Source organism: Tribolium castaneum, chromosome 2 (genome assembly GCF_031307605.1).
Source record: "Tribolium castaneum strain GA2 chromosome 2, icTriCast1.1, whole genome shotgun sequence".
Classification (NCBI taxonomy): Eukaryota; Metazoa; Arthropoda; class Insecta; order Coleoptera; family Tenebrionidae; genus Tribolium; species Tribolium castaneum.
The window spans coordinates 18,910,511-18,931,349 of NC_087395.1; the positions used below are offsets into that span (position 1 = coordinate 18,910,511).

The 20,839-nt window shown below is 33.0% G+C and overlaps 1 protein-coding gene across 1 annotated transcript in view; it reads right to left on the reverse strand.

Moving 5' to 3' along the window:
* LOC656210 (205 kDa microtubule-associated protein) overlaps positions 1–20,839 on the reverse strand; it is an 82,002-nt gene that overhangs the window by 54,900 nt on the left and 6,263 nt on the right. The window contains exons 2-7 of the mRNA XM_008197781.3: positions 15,484–15,593; positions 14,910–15,118; positions 14,671–14,859; positions 14,466–14,615; positions 14,320–14,413; positions 10,236–10,400 (exon numbers count right to left, since the gene is read on the reverse strand). Of these exons, the coding sequence (XP_008196003.2) occupies positions 10,236–10,400; positions 14,320–14,413; positions 14,466–14,615; positions 14,671–14,859; positions 14,910–15,118; positions 15,484–15,593 (917 nt within the window). The remainder of the gene's footprint in view (positions 1–10,235; positions 10,401–14,319; positions 14,414–14,465; positions 14,616–14,670; positions 14,860–14,909; positions 15,119–15,483; positions 15,594–20,839) is intronic.

The window sequence follows — 20,839 nt, forward strand, 5'->3', positions numbered from 1 at the left end:
ACATTTCCCACTTCCCCCTTCAGTTTTGTTCCAATAGGAATTTATTTAGAAAAGTTTTTGTAATAGAAGGCGAAACTGATTTAAAAACTGGACGCGTGGCGGAGGCTGTTCAATAATTTACAATCAGTGAGGTATCAATAACAGTTCTGTTAAACACTTTTTAACAGAATATTTATCTAAAATAATTAAGGCGATTATGTATGTTGTATGTACCACGATCTGTTAAGAATTGTAGAGTATGGAAGAAACTAAGCGTTTTTAAACTACCTATTGATTTTTTTAAACTAACTGATGAATGATTGTTTTTCAAGAATAAGTAACAAGTGTTCAATAATTGTTCTGGTCGTGGTTTGCTGTGGTTTTTTCTTTCTAGCATGAACGCAGGTTGCATGATAAGTTCATATGGTTTGCTGTCAACTGTTTAAATGTTGTCTTATTTTTGCATTTAGGAGTTTTTGATAAAAACCACATCGCAAATCATGATAATTGTTTGCAGACGTTCAAGAATTTACTCTGCAAACGTCATATGTGAATTTTTGGTCTGACACTGACACCAGTCATCTGTCATTGTTTTGTAATGTTAACCGAGACATACGTCTTTTGTGACAATTGCCACACATAGGCGATCTGACCAGAACAATTACTGAACACTTGTTAGCTTCTTGTGAATTTAGCCATAAAGTAAATAAAATTTCTCAAAACACGATCACTTTATTTTACAGCAATTTATTTTTCAGCTTAAATAAAAAAATTAAAAAAAAAAACGCTTGGTTTCGTACTTTTCTTTATCTTTTCTTATGTAATACATTTTAATAATTAATACAAAATTATTTCTTAGGTTGGTAGCGGGGTCAATAACCAGTAAATGCATGTTTAAAAAGACATTACAAAGCACTCATTTTAAGTACATCAAGTTGAGCAGCGATGTGAAGTACCCCAATAAAATAAGATCAAAATTAATTTTATTTTTTTCCATGTTTGTTTTAGAACATAAACAATCTGATAGTGGATTTAAATGCGGTATGACCCACAAACTACAACTGTTACAGAATATTAATATTCCATCACTTGTTATAAAATCAGGTATTGGTGACGACATGTGTCGGTTTTATTGCAAGAGTACGATTTTTATTTCACCGATTAAATAATAAATGTAAGACACAGTTAACCTCTACAATTATACAGGGGGTGACCTAGAGGTGCGTGCATGCTCCATAACTTTTTTCTATGCAAGCTATCAATTTGACTTTTTTTTTAAACGATAGGGCTTTCAATAAGGCACATTTTGAAAATATTCTAATTTGTATACAGGCTGTTCCAAAATAAAATATCAGACTAAGTTCTGTTTTTTTTTAATGGAAACCCCAAACTTTATAGTATCTACAAAAAGCTCATAAAAATGCCATGCAACGATGCAATGAAATATAGAGTGTTGCATTTGAAAAAATCGAGTTATTGCCATTTGTAGTTTATCATCTTCAGAAAATCGTAGTAGGCGATGGAATATCAACTCCGACTTCGCTTTTATTATAACAAAAGATGCGCTAGACCTTACTGAATTGAGTGGGAAAAGATGGTTAAGTTGCCTTAAATAGTTGTCAAGTTATATTTTTTGTGAGTTTTTGCACGATGCTATTTTCACACATAAATGGACAATAAGTCAAAAACTATGACAGATAAGTCTAAAAAACCGGATACGTCATATCTACAACTTAGTCACGATTACAAAAATGATACAAAAATTTAGGGTTTCCATTAAAATAAAACAGTTTAGTATTTTATTTTGGAACAACCTGTATACAAATTAGAATATTTTTAGAATGTGTCTTATTGTAAGCCCTATCGTTTACAAAAAATTCAAATTGATAGCTTGCATAGAAAAAAAGTTATGAAGTATGAACGCACCCCTGAGGGTGGTTCAGCTCCGCTCCCGTCTTCTGTAGTTCAGGTATAGACATTTAATATTTAATAATAATTCCTGCTTTGATTTCACAAATTGTTCATTGTGAAACTGAAAACAGTTTCACAAAGAGCACTTTTCTGCAACTACTTTTAGTAAATTTTTAATTGTATTGGCAGTGCTGGGCTGGTTGTCAGCAGTCATCACTGTAATCTAGTGTGTGATCTGTCAACAGCGTCAAATCATTTGTTGATAAAGCCCGAATAATTAACAAAATTAGGAGGAAATAGTCCGAACAGATTTTGATAACTAAACAAAAAATCAACAAAAATCGAAAGTAGAAAAAATACTATATCACACTCGTTTTATAAGACTCAAGTGTAGCACTCTCATTCTCTTAGAGCACTCCTTCGTCGTGCTACAAAATCATTCGTGCCACAATAGAACGTATTATTATAAAACTCGTATAATATTTATACTCTAAGACGCATTTTAGGAAAATATTTTTGATTATACGGAGTGTCCTAAAAAGTATGATGTCATAATAATAGTTTGTTTTAATAGCATGCTATTATTTTTTTGTGATAAATAAGATAGGTTTTCCGTTTTTCATATGTCCCTAAAGTGCTTTGTAAGAAATTCAAACATTGTATTACACAGAGTTCTCGTGTTATCAAATTCAGGTTTCGCTGTCAGTTTGATATCTTGAGCCTTCTTAGTAATAAGTAATAAACATATCTCCCACCTCAGTTGTAATGGACTACAAAAAGTGAACGATTGAGCATCTTCCTCAAAGTAAATGAATAAATAAAATAAATAAAAATAAAGATACGCTTTCTAAGGTATCGAAACTATAAAATTTTACGCTTCCTGACTAGTGTAGTAAAAATATTTTTCCTTCTTCATGTTAAAGTAGGTTTTTAAACATTTTATTATTATGTTGCAGCACTTTTATCTCTTCTTGAGACAATAACAATTATTTGAACTTTTCCATAGGATTTTTTTATCCTTCCATTATCTTAATTTCGGGTAATTGTTTCATTCCCGTGCGAATTTGTGAAAAATTACCTTTAGAAAAATGCCCGTCCTTGAAATGGTCATGCATCCTCTTCGCCGGAAATAATAAAATATAAATGAAACATTAACCTCCGAATCGAAAACACTCGCCACGTTGGTAGCAAGAACAATTATGAATGGAATGAAGAAAATACTATCGTTGCTGCTCTAGATATGATTTTCAAAAGGAAAGGATGGTCTGATTATTCTCTCGTATCATGTCTATAATTTGGTTTACCACTGGCGCATGATAATAATTGCGACGTGCGCCCCAGTCAAAAAATGTCGCTTGGCCGTTAAAAACTTTCACAGTTTTCTAAACAATTACAATTTTTTCCATTGAACAATAATCGTGGTGCTTTACGACACCATCAAGTTAAATCTAGCATTAAAATCGTAAAAGCTCTCATTGATTGTGTTACACGATCGGATAAATTTCACAACCATGTCGGAGTTATTTATTGTGTGAATCCCCCGAATGAGGAAGTTCTTCGACTAACATGATAGAACGTCATCTCGATGATAAACGATCGATCATTTTTGCGCAAATTCCCGCTCAGGACTGCTCACTCGCTGTCATAAATTTCTCTCTAAACCTAGAAAGCGTGCAGGGCAGATCTGACATAAAACTCAGTGGCGTACTAGGTGCCAAAATAATAAATTGAAGATACAAGAGAAGTGAAAGGAACAAAGTTGTAGAGAATTAAATTTCCTATAAAAAAATATGTCTTGTACATTTTAACGTATTCGCAACGTCTTGAAAAAAAATCAGAAGAAAGTGTAAATTAAAAAAATTCTCATGTTTCTTATGAAAATTTTGTACAGAAACTCTAGCTTAATTCAATGAAATAGCTTTCCAAAATTTTCTAAAAAAACAAAATGAACGAATCAAGATATGATTTCTTATTTTTATATAAATATGCTTCGAGGGATCAACTATGCTGTTTTTAAAGATGTCTTAAAGTCACAAAAAACATAATACGTTGTATGGAAAATTTCCCTCAAACCCATTTTTAAAAGTGTTTTATGACAACTATTTTTATTCCTTGGATAAATTTTTAAATTCACTGTAATTATTTAAAAATTTTCTATTGTGATGTTACTTTTATGTTAATTTGTTTGTTAAATTTTTTGACCTTGTCTTATACATATAACACCCAAGGGTGCGTAATCGGTGTAAGTATAACTTGTATAACTTTTTTGTTATTGGAAATATTATCATGTCGTTTTCATTATCTGATAGATCCAACTTAAACTCCATAAACTAAAAATATTTTTATTATACACAGGGTGTTGTAAACCAAAGTTATATTTTTTTAAATAGAACAGCCTATATATTTTTGCATAATAGAGGTTTTCAATGATTTTTTTAATTTTTTTGTAATTAAAGTTTAATGCAATTCTATTCGAAATGTGAGATTTCAGCGGTCAAAACGTTTTCTAAATTCTCTAAAAAAATTGTAAAGTATAAGGCGGGAAAGTGGCGAATTTAAAGCGATGTCTTATGACGACTTAAGACCTGGTTGAGTTTGCGTGGTACAAAGGCTTATTACCAAATTTCTCAATTGAATTATTTTTTTAAAGGCTTGAAAAATTAAAAACAACGACGTAAAATTAGCTTACAATATACGCTTTTATATTTTACACCAAATACTATGCATTGAACATAGTAATTTATTTTTAACTTCATTTTCTTGAGCAAATATTCCTTCATAACAAGTTAAGATTTGGCGTGTGGCATGTTTCTTTAATTTTATAGGTTACTCTCTTTGCCGCCGAAACAGTCAAGTTTAAAATGGTTAGTTGAAAATTTGCTTTTCATAATTTTTTGTAGCGACTATTGCTAACTTTTACTCATTTATTTTTTTAGATTCAGAGGTTATGGGGTATATACTTTGAATATCTATTAACAAATTTTTATTCTACGATTCATTGGAAACCCCCACTAAATGCCACGCAAAAAAATAATGTAAATTTATATATTTTTGTTTTAGAATTATTCAATTTTTAGTTATAAAAAAGACCAACATTTGAAAAATCATAGCAAAGTCGCCAATAAATATTTTCCGATAAATTTACAACAGAAAAATTAAGAATACCAGGTAGTTTTAGCATATAGTCGACTTTTAGTTAAAACAGCGTGTGCCAATACGCAAAAAGTTAAATAACACATTTTTTTTTCAAATGAAACTACATGAATTTATTTATGCATCGATAGCATTTTTGATAACCTTTATTATGATATAAAATTTTGCATAACAAATTTAAAATATTTTCGAAATTTTTCAAGAAAAATATGTTTAATTACAAGAAAATTTGTTCGCCTAGTATCTAATAGTCAACTAACTAGTAATTAATTTTTTGATATGTACTAATGTGACTAAGTACATTAGTAGTCCAATTATTACCAGATACATAAATAAATTTCACTTACCAAGAATTATTAATAAAATTAATTAAAAATGAATTTTTCAATTTTTTGAACAATAAGAAATATTGTAAATTTGCTATACAAACCGCATATCATTAAAATGATTATAAAAAAAAATGCTATCGATACGTGTAAAGAAATACATAGTGTTAATTACTCAACTTTTAGCGTTTTGGCACACCCTGTACATTATTTTTGTGTTTCAAATAAAAGTTGGCTGTTTTCTAAAACTACAAGGTATTCTGAATTTTTCCGTTACTTTGCCGGAAAATATTCCTAGGCAATTTCGCAGTGATTTTTCAAAAATTGGTCTTTTTTATAACGAAATGTTGAATAAATTCAAAACGAAAAGAAATACTCATAATAGTTTAAATAAAGTTACATGATTTTTTACGTAGAATCTAATTATGCAACAATATATAAAATGTTCCATTTAAAAAAAATGTAACTCTGTTTCACCACACTGTATACAACACCCTGTGTATAATAAAAATATTTATAGTTTGTAAACTTTAAGTCGATCTAACGGACAATAAAAAAACAGCATCGCAATATTTTAAACAGCAAAAAAGTTATTGACCGATTACATAACCCTGGGTCACCTGTATGTGTCCTTAGATGGAAATAAATTATTATTATTATTAAATTGTTATTATTATTATTAATGAAAAATACAAACTTGAGCTTCCTTTGTGATTTTCTGTATCGAGAAAGAAGCTTTGAAATAAAGCTATATTGCACGAAAAAGGCCAAAATAACTCATTTCTGTTGTATAAATTGAATTTTTTTTTAATTCAAGGGCAATTTTCAAGAACTAAACGTCCCAGAAATACTAAAATTTGCAAGAAAAAAAAGAATAAATTGTTTTTGGCCTTAATTTTTTATTCAGGCACCAGTGATAAATATCCGAAAAAAGTGGTTTGTTTATTTTTATAGCTTGGTTGTTTGTGCACCCATTGAAAATTGAAAAAGTCGGCGCCCATGTGAAAAGCCTAGAACGTTGTGAATCTCGTGCCAACGCGGCGTTCATTAAAAACTGGTACTTTTATGTTGGCTCGGCTTTGCCTCGCCCGAATTGATTTTCATGCATTTCTGTACCCTCAGACGTCTCGTTGTTTTATTGCTGGGGAGACGTTAACAACCTTAGGGGTGCAGCGAGAGAGCAGCACGCCACCGCAATCGAAAACAAATCGAGTTCGCTTCTTTTCGCAATTTGTAAAACCACTGGAAGAGAATATTATAATTATGCAGAATTCATCCGGTTTAATTGCTTCTTCCGTTGCCAGGCACACCCATTTTCCTGCTATGTAGTGATGTTCGTGTGGCAGGTTCAGTGAATATTACTGAATGAATAAGTAAAAAGTGCATCTGACGTGTAATTTTCAACGATTTTGTATCGTCGTGTTACATCATCACAAGACGATTTATTGAGCTTTGAAAGAAAATGATGTGAGACGTCGTTATGGACGGTAAAAGTTCGTTTCACAGTTATTAAAAATAAAATTGAATGCTGGAAATGTTGAGAAACTGTTAATAAGGAGGTTTTTTACCATGCTGTCATTGGACTCTGTTCATTGAATCAGCAATTTTATAAAATAAATAAAATAGTATCCAAGCAGAAACTATTTTTATTCAAATAATGCGGTTTGGAAAAAAGTCGCATACATCTTCGGGCGTTCGCACTACGACCACTAATTGTGTAAAACATTCAGAAAAAATCGCACATTTCGAAGACAATGTTACACAATGATTTTAATTATTTCAAAACAACAAACGTAGTGTAAATCCGTTTCAAGTTTTTTTGATTAATTACTACAAAATAATACAAAAACACGCCACTTTATATAAAAATAAATCTTGTATCAGGTATGTTTAATTCATGAGAATTATTATGATCTCAATATTGATAATTTTGTTTTTTTTCAAAGATTCATATCTTCAAGATAAGATTGATGGTTGATAGCAAATCTTGATTTTTCCTCCAGATTATCCCATAATTTCATAATTATTTATTTTATTTCTTTCATTTTAGTCATTTTACATAAATTGATTCCATAATAATGGTATTCCATTTATATCTGTCATTTTCATATCATTTCAAACTCTTCTTCTAAGTGATGTAAAGAAATCACTACTTTACATCACTTACATTACTTTAAATTTATAGTTTAATTAGTGGTCATTATAATTAAATATTAAATTATCATTAGGTAATAGCAATTTGCGATAAAAGGATAAAATAAATTAGATTTCTGTATCATTTGAGTAAAAATGTTGTTTCTAAGATTTCTCAAGACAATCGTTTCTTAATTTTACGAAAAAAAATTCATTAAAGAAATAGGGTACTAATTATTAATATTATACTTAAATATTTAAAGAACCGTAATAGTTATCACTGTTATCAGGTATCTGAGAGTAAATACATTTATTTTTCCATACGATTTGCTTGTTTTACTCCTAGATTTTATTCTTATTTGGCAAATTGATGATAAAAAGTTAAAATAATAGTCAGTAAGAGAAAAAAATGGAGAATGTACTCGAAAGAAAGTATTTTTTTATTCCATCATAAACGATAAAATGGTATTTTATCCACTGTTTACATGATGGTAAAATGAAATTTTAGTGTCTAGAGAAATATGCTTCACAACCATTATTTGTCTTTCTATTTGTGACGTTTTTTTCATTGTAGATTTTTTTGACCTTTATAAAAGTCATTCAAAAGAACTTAGTAATTCAATCTAAATAATAAAAGATGGAATAAAATTTTGTATCGAACTACCTGACGATAAAATTTACCATTACCTTCTCAAACCGCTTTCGAAGATAAAATAAAATTGTATCGTTTTTTTAATAAATATTATTTTATTAAAAATCTTAATTCTGTCTCAACTCTTCTGTTCGCAGTAACAGTTTCTGCACTGATTGGTCCTGCATTTTAAAATTTCATTTCTTGCTCACATCTTACATTTTACATAATTTGCTTCCATAATAATGATATCACAAATAATTAACTAGAAGTTCACACTCATACTTTTCAGATTTCAAATAAGTAAATAAATCTTTTTTTTCTTCACATTTCAATTTTTTAATATACCTTAAAGACAATTTGCAATTTAAAACAAATAGTTTTTAGTAACGATATTAATTTTGAGTCAAAATCTTGAAGCCAAGACAAAAAAACATTTCAAGCCTTCTTTTTAACATCTAAATCCTAGATTTTAAACACTATTTTAAACACATTTCCTATAGCAACGTGTTTTAAATTAATGTTTCCACTATTTTAAAACACGCTTCCCAAAGCAACATGTTTTTAATTAAAAAATTTTTAATAACACACGAAAACGCTTAAAGTTCTCGCATACGCTCGTTGGATAACAACAGCTCTCGAAGTTTAAGCTTGTGTTTTCGCTCTCGTATTATTAATAACTATAATTTTATTTTTCCATAGAATGTCCAGTGTTTTAAAAATTTAAAGCTACAATTCACACGAAAAAAACACATTTATAAAAATTTTCAAGACAATCGTTTCTTAATATCCTGCATTTATCCAGATGAATTTTCTTTTAAAAAATAAGATATTAATTAGTATACCAAAATATTTAAAGAACCGTAATAGTTAGCAAGTATTTGAGGGTAAATATTTATTTTGCCAAAAGATTTATCTATTTTACTCGTGGTTTTTTATTGTTATTTTGCAAATATCAGATGACAAAAGAAATAATAATTATCAGTAAGAAAATTTGAAAAGAAATTGGAGGAGATACCCGTAAAAAAGCATTTTTTTATTTTATTAAAAATCTTAATCTTGTCACAAACTATTCGTTCACAGAAACAATTTCAGCGTGTATGATGCTGCATTTTAAAATTTTACTTTTTGGTTTAAACATACATAAATTGATTGATCACAATACGGATAGTACAATTTTTATTAGAATTTATAGTTTCGAAGTAAGTAAACAGACGCTCATACTCAAACTTTTCACAAACTTTTAATGAGTAAATAAATCAATACTTTTTCTTCCCATTTCAAATTATCTAATAAGAAAATAAGATTTCTGTAACGTGTTAAATTACAAAATCTTGAAGCAAAGAACACCTTATTTTTTCCTAACCCTCCCAATAAGAAAATAATCTTGTTAAGAATTTGTGATAATAAATATGAAATATTTTAAGAATCATAGTTTTTGATGAAGAATCTTAGAATGATGAGCAACAGCACACAGCAATGTTGATTGGAATAATTTTCATATAAACTAGTTTTCGATCTATTATTCATTAAAATTATCTCTGATTACGGATCGCCTTTCGTTGTCATCGATCCAAATTCCGTAAAAGTGTATCAGTTCTCGGTACAGAGAAAGGCACTCTGTTCGCCTATAAATAGCCGCCCCTCATATCCAGCTGCCATCCCGACATTTCAAATTTCTTTTCACTCGTTAATTTAAATACAGTTAAATTGAAATGAACTGTGACCATTCCACAGTTTGACACTTCATTAATTCTAGTTAGCGGCCATTACGACACGAACAAAATTCAATTAGTGATTCGAAAACCGTTCCGACTCGATACAATAAAAAAGCTAGAAAGGGTCAACCCCTAGCCGATGACATTTAAAAAACATCCAATGCGTGTCGCTGGAATGACGTAACGGGGCAATCCTGTAGGTCATTGCCACTCCAGTCGAAAATACTCCGAGGAGGAGTGATGTACTTAGAACATCAAAGTTAAATTTAATTGCTAGACAACAAACGCAATGCCGTGAATTGGTCTAAGCAATGAATCATGTCACAACAGCGGTAGACCACCAGAACAAATGCTCGCAGATGGGATTAATTTTAGGACACGTACCTGGATTGCTGCAGACCATTTCGTATACGGTTCTTGCGGCGTCATCTTCGGATAAATAGTCCCAGAGGCCGTCGCAGGCCAAGATCAGGAAGTCTTCGCCACCGTCGAGAGGTATTTCGCGGATATCAGGCACTGCTATTACGTATGGTTTGTACTCTGCATCACCTTAAAAAAATAACAAAAGTTCACTTTTCGATGTATTTTTAGATTTAAAAGCCGCGTTTTTGGTTTTCGTTTTCAATACTCCATTAAATCCAACTTGTTTCACCACTAAAAAAACAAGTGATGAAGGATTGTGGCATTTCTATTTTGGAAGAAACTGGAGTGTCGAGTGTCGGGTGGCAAAAATAACAGTTTCATTCTTGATCCAAAAAAAATCATAAAAAGCGAAAGCAGGAAAATAAAATAAAAATTTAAAAATTGGAAGAAAAGAAAGCGGTCTAAAATAATAAATTATTGTTAAGTACAACACTAAATAATAGACTGAACAAATAAACAATAAGTAAAAAGTCAAAAGATAGAGTAAAGGAACAGAGAAAGTAACATGTGCGAGAGATATGCAAAGAATAAAAACAAAATAAGACAAACAAAAAAGGAAATAAGAAATAAAACAGAGAAGCAAACTACTAAACAACAAAGAAATTAATAAAGTTTAGTAACGAATCCAACATTATACTAAAAAAATAAAAGAGCGTTAAATCTCCTCACTCTCTTGTAATCAACTTGATGAGATTAATTTGCGATTTAATTCGTATTTTCTTCTGAATTAAAAAGATAAAATTCCTTGGACAATTGTGTAAAAAAAATCTGTGCCAAAACTTGCTAGGTAAAGGAAATCGACAAAAGCAAAAGGTAATACAGTTTTCATATGTGCAGAAAGTGCTTGCACATACGAGTTTAACCCAAATTTGAATAAATTATTTTTACATATAGGTATTGTCTAAAGTACCAAAAACCAATTTTTATTTTCCCGAAAATGCGATATTGTAACACCTATTATCTCTCTCTATATTCTAATAAGTAATAAGATATCAGGATATCAAAAATGTCATTGAACAAACAGAAAAGTGCAAAAAATGGTAATAGTGAAATGTGTACGTATCTGTGAAACTAAAAGTTTAGTGGTTTTTTGTAATAATAATTTAGGTGAAAAATAAATGAAATTTCAGCATAATGTTGAAAAATCATATCTTCCTTATTCTTATTACGTATAGTTTCTTAGCGTTCATTTCTTAGAGTAAATTGCTAAAATTTCTCCGGTTACACTAGTAAATTACCACCTAAATCATACTAAGAAATAGAGGCTCAAAATAAAATGAAAATGCTGTACATAATTGAAACGAAGACATTATTCACATTTTTTGTAGAATTTAGTAGTGTAGTCACCCATTTTTTTTCAACGATATATATTTTAAAGTATATTTTAAAGGGAAACAATATTTTGATTTGTAATTAACCATAAATAAAATCTTTAATTAAAACTATAAAATGTATACCTAACAAATATTAATGATTTCAGAGGTTTCCAGAAACTAATTAATACAAAAGCAGCAAATAATTATTATCAGATCAACTTTTTGTAATTAATATAAATGGTTTATTTTTAAACTTAAAAGGCAAGCCAACATAGCCACTCCAATTCCTAATTAAGTAATTAAACACGAAATGTTGGAAAAAGAAGTCTTATTACCTCTATGACTGTCCGGTAATAATATTTTATTTAACAAAAAATATGTTTTCAAACACCCAAATCCCAGCTATGGTAAAAAATATTACCAATCTTAACGTCATCGTTGAACCAAAACCAAAAAAAATCCCCAATTCGAAGATTCAAAATGCACCACTCTGTATGTATAGAAAGAAGAAAGTAAATCAGAGAAAAATATGAAAACGTAAAACCAAAGTAAAACAAAGAGAAGAAAATCAAAAAACATTTTAGCTCAGTCTCAGAGCACTCGTGTTTATTACATCCATCGTGACGGTTTTAAGCACAAATGTTTGATTACTTAGCAAAATCGAATACACTTAAGACACATTTTTTAGAGTAACCAAAAAATTGTTCCAATAGTTTTTGGTCTACCATCAAACCAAATTCTTCTTCAAAAACATTGTAAATTTTTTGACTAAATACGATTAAAATTTTATTACGCTACTTATTTATAGGTTTGAAAATGTTGATCAAGCTTCTTTTTTTAAATACCAAATAATTCACCTAAAATGACGAGCTTTACAAAATCAAATGCAAACCCAATTCATTCTATATGTAATTTTAAAACATGAAATAAACGTAGGATAAAATTTTATAATAATGTGTTTAAATGACTCGAAATTTTATGTGAATCATCTGGAATTTTTCAGTAGCAAATAGTTTCAGTTTACATTAACTGAAAATTGGCAAATAAGCGTAAGCGTACAAGTAATATAAAAAAATTGTGAGTTCACTTCGGTTCTAAGAATTTTGTTATGCCAAAAATGACTAGTGACTAGTGACTAGTGACTAGTCAAACGTATTAGCTGTTTCAAAGGTATGTAAACGCCAACGTCGCATTTTACCGAACTATTTTTTTTTTTAATAAAGTTGATAAAAATGTAAAATAGTTATTAATGATAAGATCTCTGTCTGAAACTATATATCAATTACATTAGCTATTAATTTTTTGAAGCGCATAAATAATTTATAACAGCAAATTTTGAGAGAAAATGCGTTGGCGTTTACATAGTTTTGAAACAGCTTATACGTATGATGTAACAATTCAGGCACCAGAATTATTTTTAAGCAATTAAATAGACAATTTCTGTTTTTACTCTTATGGCTTAAAATTCGCTTTACATTATTTATTCTGGCTATCTTATGAAATTCAGTTGCAACTTTGTGTATTTTCCGTATTATTCATTAAATCATTACATACACTTCTCAATGTAAATAAAATAAAATTTTTTTGACTAATAATTAAAAATTAAAGATAACATAAATTACAAATAATAAATATTTTCATGAAAGAATAATGTAGTATTAAAAGCTGAAGGGACAATAATTAGTTACGTTTCTGTAATATTGTAAAAAAGTAAAAATCGTAAAAATGTGGTGAATAATTAAAACTGCAATAAAATAAAAAAACAATTAATAACTTGTCTTCTGAAATTTATTGAGGAACGACATTTTATCCAACTTATCCAGTTAAATGTGTTATCCGGAATACGAGTTTTATCAGAAATTTGACTGATTCTCTCAAGAAAATTAACTTAAAGGCATAATTTATTGAATACCTGATTCCTGTAAGAGTCATCTAAACAAAAATCATAAAAAATCATTGATTCACGTACACCGTCTGAAGATAATCCAAAGCAGGAGACTGAAGAAGACCTTTATGATCTTGTAAGAAACAGAAATATATGAAGAAGTCGATAAAAATATAAGCTAATGAGCAGAAATAAAGTTCTGAATAAAGAATATAAAGAAGACGTTGAGTGTGCAAAAATTTCTCATAATGATGGTTATCGAAAAATGGAAAAATCTCAAAATATGTTCAATAAACAACAACATAATACAATAGCAACTCAAAATTTGTTAATAATCAAAATCAAAATAACGTTAATAATCTCTGATGTCGTCATTTTTAAGTTTAAGCTAAAATGCTCTTCTTAATTTGATGTTTTATTTTTATTTTTAGCTGTTTTTGTTCAAATTTGTAGGAATTCTTGCTCGTACTGCAATTGCAAAAACATTTTTCTAAGAAAATTTACCAACTGCACATCTGTAATACCTTTTGCCAAAATAACAAGTAAGATGACAAAAGTGTAGGCGTCAAAAATGTTTTTTTACATTAACATAAACTATATTAGAAAATGGTAAATAAAAACATTATCGAAAATAGTGGATTTACTGAATTAAATCATCCGTCCTATAACGTCAATTTTACTACCTAGTGCTTGTACTATTTACTTTTTTTGACGGAATGGTGAAATACGACAGATCCGGGTGCAAATCTAATCCAATTCGCAAATATTTTATTCTTTTGAAACAGATTTGTTTAATCTCAAACAAAAGATAACGAAAATTTCCCTATGTATCACCAATATTTACCTATTGCTCTGGAAACAGCCAACTGTCCATTAACCCTCCACGTCCCCCAGTAACAAACATACCCTCCCTCCTTCTCAATCCTTTCCCTTTCATCCTAAAACCAAACAAATTAATTCCAAATATTTATAAATAAACACGCAACTAACACTCCGGCAAGGTTTATGTGGATTGACACATTGCAACACCCGTCCTTGATTAACTAAAAGGGCCTGGGAATCCCCTACCCACGCTATATACAACGTTTTTTCTTTGGGTCGCAGTAGCGCGCAAACTGCTGTAGTCCCACTATTGAACCTCTGTCGAAACAAAATTAGTCAATTTTTAGTCAAGACATTATTTCTCTAACTATACCTCAACATTGCACTTGTCGATAAATAACGCATCGGTTTTGCAAAAGGCATCGATTAAAGCTTGCTCCGGATTTGCAACAAAATGCTTGCTTTCGGCCAGAAATTGGTGTAAATGGGCCGAACTGTAGGCCGCGGCATCATGACCAGCATGACCGTCGAATATTGCATAATAACTGGACGGACTAGCTTCCTAAAACACCAAAAAAATGTAATTGTTTACACAATTATTTATTAACCGACCTGTAAATTGAACATGGTGTTTAAATCGGGAACTACAACATGTCTATCTTCCATCCGTCTTCGCTTATTCTTCGCTGCACACACACTTGTGATGTTGTGGGGTTGGCCAGGGGGCGGCAAGGAACAAAGCATGCTGTTGTCCAAATACCTCAGACAAACCTCGTTGGTTTTTGCCATCACGGTCTGCATGAGCTTCAGGGGTTCATAGGCTGGAAAATTGAGAAATTAGCACCAAAATTCCCCACTTGCTCCACATCTAGGTGATTCACAATGTGACACAATGTTTCGTTTTAAACGTGAGCTCAAGTGAATCACCTGAACACTTCACAAAGTGTATTGATTTGTAAACAAACAAGATATACAGACAATCGACTCAATTTTCCCAGATTTGTTGTCATTTCTAAGCATGGCTAAAATCGCATTGTTTCGAACGGATCCGGAAGCACAAATTGAATAATTATTACCTTCCGGTGGAGAAATCGAGTAATAAATTTGAATAAAGCACAGTTAGCTAATGCATACATTTTCCGGGACAGTGGGTGCTGAAAAAATTTTAGTGATGATTGTAACTTACCATTATCTGACGGGTTGAAGCCGCATGCTGTTGGTTGTTTCTTGCACGATTTCCGGGTTTCGTCGATGACGATTTGGATTAAGGGGGCGATTAGGCTTTGGGGGCATTTTCTGGAAGCATAAAATTCCGTGAGTAAAATGATTTATTTCGAGAAACAATGAGTCGAAGCCGGGAATTGTTTCGTCTAGACTCCTACACAAGTGTCAGATTTCAATGAGTCTGATAGGTTTATCTCTGCAGGGGCTTTTGTTAAGAGTTTGAATCATTGGTTTGAATAGCATGAGTTGAATGGCAGCTGTCGTATAAAATAAATTAGAAGAAACACATTATTTTGCAAGATTTGTTACATACTTCAAATCAGAAAAAGATCCAAGATCTGTAATGTTTACTAACTGCATGATTAAACATTTTTTTAAGTTAATGAAGAAAACTTGGTAAGGTAAGCAGGTACAAATGATGAACTAAATAATAATAATTTAATAAAAAGACAAATAAAGTTAAAACAAACTTTAACTATTCATGAAGTAATGTTAAATAAAAATAATGTTATTCATGAACAAAACATTAATAAAAACAGTGTTTAAAGACCACTTTCGAAGCACACGTAACATCGTAAGAAACGTTAGAAAAAAAACTGTAACTTTTACCTTATCTTGTAAATTCTGGCTTCAATGCAACAAAAAAAGACAAAACCACGTAATTTCAAACTAAATTTAAGTATCAAATTTAAATTAAAATTTAAGTGACGTAATTGTTCTATTTTTAACTACCTTAAATTACTGAGGATTGTTTTTTGAATTTCTGAGGAAAATTCGCAAATTTCTGTCCGAAGACATGTAAAAACTTAAAAAAAAAGCAAAGCTTACAGATTTTCTAGCTTGATTTAATAAAATTTCGCAAAAAACAATTGTTTTGCATCACCAACGATGATGAGCCAAAAAGTAGAACATTTTTATTAAGCGGTTTTAAAAACCAATTATAAGTTAACTGAACAATTTTTTCAATTCTTCAGTTTTCAAAAAAAATGTTTTTTCATAAAGATTCCCACTGCCATCGTCATTTTTAACAATATTTGCTGCTTGGGTTTATCCTATTTCAAATTTCTTTGCTAAACTTTTGTATACTCGGTTAGTTTTGGGTAAACCAACCCAAAATTTATAATTTCTATCTTTTAAAGTTCTTTTAGTTTTATTTGCCATGATAACGCTGTATAAAAGAATTAAATGATATACTAACGAATACAAATAGACACCGCATGTTCTACATGTACAACATGAACCCGCGTATGTGATTCCCCGAATTTACTGATGTATTGTCATAATAATAACTACATTCGGTTCACTTTCATAAAAACCATTGTGGTGGAAATTGGGTACTCTTAACATTAACGAGTTGTCATGGTTACAGGTTAGTCAATTCCACCACAATGGTTTTTATGAAAGTGAACCGAAAGTACTTAATAATGCGCGTCCGCTTAAAGGAGAGATTTTATTTCCAAGGATCCTGATAGCATTGTCCATTTATTGGAGAGTCCGCTTAGAAGAGAAGCAATACATTAGTTCAAAACGGGGCCAACAAAAATGTCCGTTTATCGGAGAGATTTGTATGTAGGAGGTGCCCTTCAAAGAGATTTCACTGTATTCACAATTTTAATTCAAATATTCACCATTAGAAAGGTAAAAAAACTTTCCAATAGATGCGAATTTCCAATTATCGAATGTTTTCTAAGGTTCTGTCACTGGTTTTGATGAATTTTACGTTTTTATTAAAAAAGCAAGACGTTTTATTTTATATTTCATTGGATTTATTACCTGAATCCAGAAAAACGGTGTGGAATTTGTTAATGTAAAAAGTACTGTGTCAAAAATTACCTAACTGTCCTATAAGAAAGTGAAACTGGGCAAATAAAGCAGACATTTCTTATTTACGCATTTATTGATAACCACAATGAACAATACAGCATGAAAAGTAGTGTAACAGTTGCAAACCAACCACTCAACATAATGTACAAAACGTAGCATGCTTATTACGAAAAACAAGAAAAACACGTAACGATTAAAAAATGTATTTCTAAAATGCATTGATGTAAATCATATTCCACGATAATCAATGAATCCCCTGACTGTGATATTGAATTTTTTCTCGATTGTTATGATAGCCGCGATCCCTCCCAACGGACGATATGACGCGATTTAACTCAAGGCAGGTGCACTCAAGCTATCCCACCCAAAAAATTCGATCCCCTCGTAATCCCAACTGTGATCAAACCCCATACAGATTAAACAACTGCAATTTCAACAATTCAGGAAACTGGCCGTAGAACTGCATCCAATTCATCTCCCCGCACTGTTCCTTAAACGACACCAGAATATTCTTAATCATCTCTTTCAAATCGGGCTTGACGGAGTTCCACGACGCCACCGCGTCGCAGAAATACATAAAGTTGTTCTGACAAAAATCCGGGTGCCGCACCACCACCTGGCACAACCCCCGAAACGCCAAATCCTTCTCGTCCGAATCCTTCAAACTCCGCAGCGACAAGCAGCAATTTTTCAAAACTGTATCCGCGTCGGTCAGGGCAATGTCGGGACAAACGCAGCAAAGCGTACAGAGCGAGACTGAAACAGTCTGATGCATCGCGCGAGATACAGTCGGGTTTCTTAAAATGTTGATGAAAGCGGCGAGGATTTCCGGAACGTAGGGGCGGATTTCCGCACCCATAACTGTTGTCAGTTTCCCAATGACCCAAGCCGCGTTTTTGCACACGCCTTCGTAACACTCGTCCAGGTTCTTGATTATCAGTTTAATGTAGTCGTCGACGCTTGATGACAAGTACGGGTAGCAGATCAGGACCAACTCGCCGTACAGAGCGATGGACGACTGTCGTATTAAAAACGAACAGTCTTGCATGGTAGTATACAGGAGACAGACCAGGTTACTATTAGCGACATATTTGTAAAAGTACGATTTCAAACCGACTGCCATGCTGTACAGGACGTCCAAAGCGACATGCATCGGTTCTTTATCGGGCGGATCAAACCCGTTTAAATTCTCCTGGAAATTAGCATCTGCCATAAATGTATCCATGATGATCTCCATACATTGCGAATAAAGCACTTCGCTGTAAGGCAAGAAACCGGCATCCAATGACGGTATTATGTTTGCCAAACATTCAAGAACCGCAATGAACTGATCGTCCGAATAGTTATTATATTCGTTCAGCTTTTGCATTAGAGGCGGCATCAGTTTTTCGATATATTCCGGTTTGCTCAACTCGCTCCCGACCGATAAAGCCAACACGTTTATAGCATCATACAACAAATAAAGACTGCGGTAATTAAACTTCTGGAACCCTAATTGAAACCCTTCCAGAATCAAATCAATGTAGGGAATCAACTGCATCTGCGCCTCCTCTTGAAACACACAAAAGGCCGAAATGGCCGCCCTTTGCACCCGCTTATTCTCGTCCATGAAATGCTTCAAAAGAATCGTCATCACCGGAATGAAATAAACCGAATGTGAAGGTTGCGAGTTTATGATCCAACAGACATAACGACTCAGCGTCCAACACGTGATGACCCTGACCATGGAATGATCATCGTTCATACTATGGATCAGGTACTGGACCAAGTAGGGCAAGTGCGGCTTTAGCCCGTTGATGCACCCTTCGGAGATGGCCCCCAAGGCTAGAATGGCGCTCTCCTTGATCAGGAAGTCCTGGTGGTAGAGCAACTCATTCAGGAAGGGAATCATCAACGGGAGGATATCCTCCCCGAACTTGACGGCGATGGCGTCCAGCGACGCCGCGCTGCACTTCCGTAACGTCCAGCCAACGTAGAAGTCGTCCACGTCGTCGCAATTGCCCAGGAAGTCGCCCTCCTCGTTCGAGAAAGTATCGTCATCGCGGGTGATCCTCTTGTCGTGCATATGGAACGGGAAGGTCTCCTTCGAAGGATCGTCATTTTGCTCCTCCACCCTTAGCGTGTCCTTGAGGGCGATCAGCTCAAAAGACGAGTATTTCATGTTTTTGAGCAAAACCGGCACGAGTTTGTCGATGTAAGGGGTTAGGAGCTCCTTACAGTTGGCCAATTTGGTGGCCGCTAACCAAAACTCGCACGCACCTAGGGCCACCTCCAGGTCCTCGTGTTGCGTCTTCACCAGGAGGTACATGATCACGTCGTGCAAGTGCGGCAGGAGGCACTCCTCGCGATACTCAATGTACATAACGAAGGTATGGCAAATGTACTTTTGCATGTCCAAGTCGTCGGTGTCGGCGAGCTGTATCACGTTTCGCAGATACCTAGTCAGGTCAATCGATTGTGTCATGACCTTGTAGTGGTCTTGCAAGAACTGGTTGATCAGCTTGATTATGCTCTGTTTCTTGTCGCACTTTTCGTCGACTAGACAATCCACGAATTTCGGGAGCACCTCCTTAGTGATGGTGCAAATCTCCTCTTCGGACTTCTCCAAGTTCATCATTTCTTCGCAAACGCTGAACAGCGTCGTTAGGGCAACCTCGCTGTACTCGTCGGGTGTCTCGAAGGACTTGACGAGGAACGGGATCAGTTCGGGCCACGTGTTGAGGTTGTACTTGGCCAAGGTGTAAATCACGTTGGAGATGCTTGTGCGGACGTCGCGACACGGGTCACGCAACAACATCAAACACAACTGTCTTATCTTAATAATACTGTCCTCTGGCAATTTGTTGTACACCGCCGCGATGTTGTTCTTGAGGAGAATGCCGCTCAACGAGCGGATTTCCTCCGAGAAGTGCGCCTGGCCGACGATGTACAACAAATAGTAAGTGAAGTCGTCCACAATTTCCAGGTTTTTCAGCTTGGTCTGGACGTCTTTTTGGACCTCGCTGTCGGGGATCAGAGCGTCTTGTAACAGTTCCTTGATCGTGGCCAGGGTCTCTTCGCGAGGCCTCCATAATGACCAGTCCATCGTTCACCTGAGAGAAGCGAAAAGTGGGGTTATGAGCTGCGCTCGGTGCGAAACAGCTGTTTTTGATTATCGGGCGAGTTTACGGAAAGAAATTAATTGAATTTGACGTTACAAAAAGTAAAAAATGTGCCGGAAATAGCGTACTTACCCGTCAAAAACGCCGATTTGACAGCCGGTGATTCACAAAAACCGATGCCAGCTGATTATCGCGACTGGATGGTGCGGGGAAAGACGGTAGAGAGCGCAATGCTCGACGCTGCATCAGTCTTATCAATCGGTATCAATTCCATGACGTCACGACGTAATTTAATTAGTTTTGGTTTTATTAACAACAATAAACACTATTTTTAGTAACGTATCCCTGTATTATTACGAGGTTGGTAGCATCTGCTAAATCACTGTTATCTAG